The sequence below is a fragment of the Verticillium alfalfae genome, genomic scaffold (genome assembly GCF_000150825.1).
Source record: "Verticillium alfalfae VaMs.102 supercont1.1 genomic scaffold, whole genome shotgun sequence".
NCBI lineage: Eukaryota > Fungi > Ascomycota > Sordariomycetes > Glomerellales > Plectosphaerellaceae > Verticillium > Verticillium alfalfae.
In genome coordinates, this window is record NW_003315038.1 from 4,754,391 (window position 1) to 4,757,706 (window position 3,316).

Genomic DNA, 3,316 nt, shown 5'->3' on the forward strand with positions numbered 1-3,316 from the left:
TTCCCATGGTCGAGTAAAACTCCTCAATCTCGTCAATGCCGCGCTGCCAGATGCCCGGTGAGGCCTGGCGCCACGTGAGGGACTCGTACGAGGTCATTTTGATGGTGAAGAGCTGCTGTTGAAACGTGCGTCAGCCAGGTCGCTATAAATAAAGGTCATGAGTCTCGAGGGAGACGCCCAGCCGCCTTCCTCTTACGGCAACTCCGCTCTCCTGCACGAGGTATCGGTGATTCTCCGGCTACTCGAAATCTTGGATGTTCTCCTCCATCATGACAGCGTATGCGGACCGATGAACCGGCCCAAGACTTTGGCGGAGGGACGATCCTCGAAGCTGTGACTTCGGAACCATCCTGGCGGGCTGGCCAGCGACCCCGCAGAGACAGTCCAGACCAACCGTTGATTCGCCAGTATAGCCGGTGTTGAGCCACGGATGTAGCGTGCAAAACTCCGTCAAGGCCGCCCTGGTCTCGATTTGACCTCTTTGGGCGTCTTGGGCGAGTTAGATTGGGCGGCGGCATGGAGAAGCTTCGGAGAATCAGGCCCTGCTGAGCGAGCATCGTCACCTTTCAGACATGTTCACGATTTGTAAGTGAAATATCTGAGAGGGACGTAACATTGTTCTGGAAAGTATAAATCGGCCATTTGTTTCCATATTTGCAGGCTCTCTGTCAAGACCAAACTCATCTGGACAAGCATCATCACCTCGTACTTTATCTTTCACAATGGCCTCCCGCTACCCCCCTCCCCCGGTCTACAAGAAGACCGACAAGAAGCCTACTCAACAAATCGCAACAGGCAGCCTCCCCGTAGGAGCTGCTGCTATCTCTGGCTTCGGCTTCGCCTTGCCAGTCACTGCTCTCAGCGCGTCCAAGCCGCAGCAAGACGAACCTGCAGCACGAGAACAACCGCGTCCGTCTTTTGAGTCTGCAAACACCATTGACAGACATAAAGAAGAACTTCAACCGCAGACGGCCAAGAAATGTGAGATGGTGTCTCGAAAGTTTCGTCAAACATTGCTGACTGATGGAAATAGCAAAGTGGTATCGCCTCAGATGATGCGTCATGGTTCCGGACAGCACATGTTGGTGGGTAAGGAGCGGTGCAGAACAGCGCTGTATTGGTTCGGCCCTTGTTGCTCTTGATTAAGTCGTTTATGAACCGGTGGCATAATGAAAACTGCCTATGAATCCCATTTTTCTGTCGAATATCAGACAGACGTCCTCTGTGATTGTGAACATGCCTGAAGGACCGGCCGTATCTCCAGCTCCCGTCATTGCACAGGCATTTGAACGCTCGGCGAATACATGGACACTACCGCACAACATGGCTTTGAATTCTCTGCTGCTTAGGTAGTCTGCTGCTCAAGCAATTAGCTTCGCTCAGGGTGCGTCCCATCTGCTGGCCCCGTGACACACGCTCCTGCCGTGACCACTTCCACACCCCTCGCACTGTTCTTTCCTCGCCACCAACAGACATCCACCCTACACGTTATCTCATCCAGTCTACCTTACGCCATAAGCCATCACCCCCCCGATGGGAGACGCGATGACTACAAACGAAGCGATTCGCTGGACGCGACCTGCAGGACCTCCTTTGGGCGTAGCTCCATGCAAGCTGCACCACCGGCCGGTGAGGGAACAAGAAACGTGAGCATCACCCGTGTTTCCCATTCAGGTCTTGACTGGGCTTCTGAATCTTTCATCCAGCCGTCTTCGACAAAAGCCGTCTTCGAGTACAATTCGATAACTTTACCGTACACAACTACCGCTCGTCATGGCCTCGGACATTATGCGCATTTGCGCAACACTCGCCGTCGACATCATGACCCAACGATGGACAATCATCGCTGCCATTGTCGTCCTGGTTCTAGCTCTTCGACCGAGCAGACGCAGACCACCCCGCATCCCCGAACGCGTCCCATTCGTTTCCAACACCATCGCCTTCATGACTGATCCTGCGGACTTCCTCGACCGCGTCTCGCTGTTTCTCAATCGCACGTCAACGAGCGTCGCCACCTTCTTTATCGGTCCAATACCCATCACCCTCGTGCGTGGGCCCGCTGCTGTGCGGCCTCTCTTCCGCAACGCCGACGTGCTGTCGCCGGACAAATTTCTCCTTCAGATATTCGAGCACGTCATGGGAATGACAAAGGATGATATTGCCATCTATAACAGAGACGGATCAGCTCGCGGGACCACGCCGAGGAAAAGGCTGGGAAGACTTTCCTGCTGAGCAGAAGGGTTTGGCACCGGCAAACTCAGGTTGTCCACTCTCTGCTCGGGCAAACAACACCCACAATCGGTTTGATGCGATGGTATGGAAAATTCTTCGACCAAGGAATCGAAAAGGCAGTACCTACAATCGGTCGCTGGGAAAGCGCTCGTCTCATCGACTTTATCAAGCGCGAAATGGCCTTGGCAGCCACTAGAGCAGTGACCGGCACGGAAATTGTCGAGACGAACCCAGACCTGGTGGAAAGGTTTTGGACTTTCGACAGCGTGGCACTCAGCCTCATGTACGGGACACCCGCTTGGTGGGATCCGCGACCTGCCCGGGTCAGAGACGAGATCAACGCCCTCCTCAAGCAGCATCTTCAACGCGCTCTCGCCAAGACGAAGCTCGACGGCTCCAAGATTGTACGTCCCGATGGCAGCGTCGAAGACCCTGACTGGGAACCGGCCATGGGCAGCCGATACCACCGCGCTGTCACGGCTTTTGGCCAGTCAGCGGGTTTTTCCGAACAAGGTCTTGCAGCCAACACGCTGTTGGTGCTGTTTGGTCTCAACTCGAATTCGATTCCCATCACCATTTGGGCCATCTTTGAGCTCGTGAAAGATCCAGAGCTCTTCCAAGCCGCGCGGAAGGAGGCAGATTCAGTAATCGTCAAGGACAATGACGGGAAGAAGTATATTGACATACTCAAGCTTGCCAAGTTGCCTCTCCTCCAGGCCATCTATCTCGAATGCATGCGCCTCCATGTACTCATTAGCATTACGCGTGAAGTCGTCCAAAAGACAACAATCTGCGGTTATGAGCTCCCACGCGGGCGCATGGTGCAGGCGCCCACAAGCCTCGCGGGGCTGGACGATCGTGTTTGGGCACGCGACGGACACCCTGCGACCGAATTCTGGCCGGGGCGTCATATTAAAACCAGTGACCAGGGACATGAGGAGTTAATGTTCACTGCCAAGTCAAGCGAGTTCTTCCCCTACGGGAGGTGTCTGTCCGCTTGCGATTGTTTGTGAGCGACGTTGAAATCTAGGAGGCGGTGTTTCCATGAGTGCCAGGTCGAAATTTGCGAAGCAAGAAAACAGTC

The 3,316-nt window shown here is 54.5% G+C and overlaps 2 protein-coding genes across 2 annotated transcripts in view; one reads left to right on the forward strand and one right to left on the reverse strand.

Moving 5' to 3' along the window:
* VDBG_01467 (conserved hypothetical protein) overlaps nt 1-97 on the reverse strand; it is a gene marked incomplete at both ends in the record, with an annotated part of 1,533 nt that extends 1,436 nt beyond the window's left edge. Inside the window, one exon of the mRNA XM_003009738.1 lies at nt 21-97. Coding sequence (XP_003009784.1) covers nt 21-97 — 77 coding nt within the window. The remainder of the gene's footprint in view (nt 1-20) is intronic.
* Nucleotides 98-1,821: 1,724 nt separating this feature from the next.
* Nucleotides 1,822-3,245, forward strand: VDBG_01468 (conserved hypothetical protein; the record flags this gene model as incomplete). The annotated part of the gene is made up of 2 exons (XM_003009739.1): nt 1,822-2,046; nt 2,175-3,245. The coding sequence occupies 2 exons, from the start codon at nt 1,822-1,824 to the stop codon at nt 3,243-3,245; spliced, it is 1,296 nt and encodes a 431-aa protein (XP_003009785.1).
* Nucleotides 3,246-3,316: the final 71 nt, after the last annotated feature.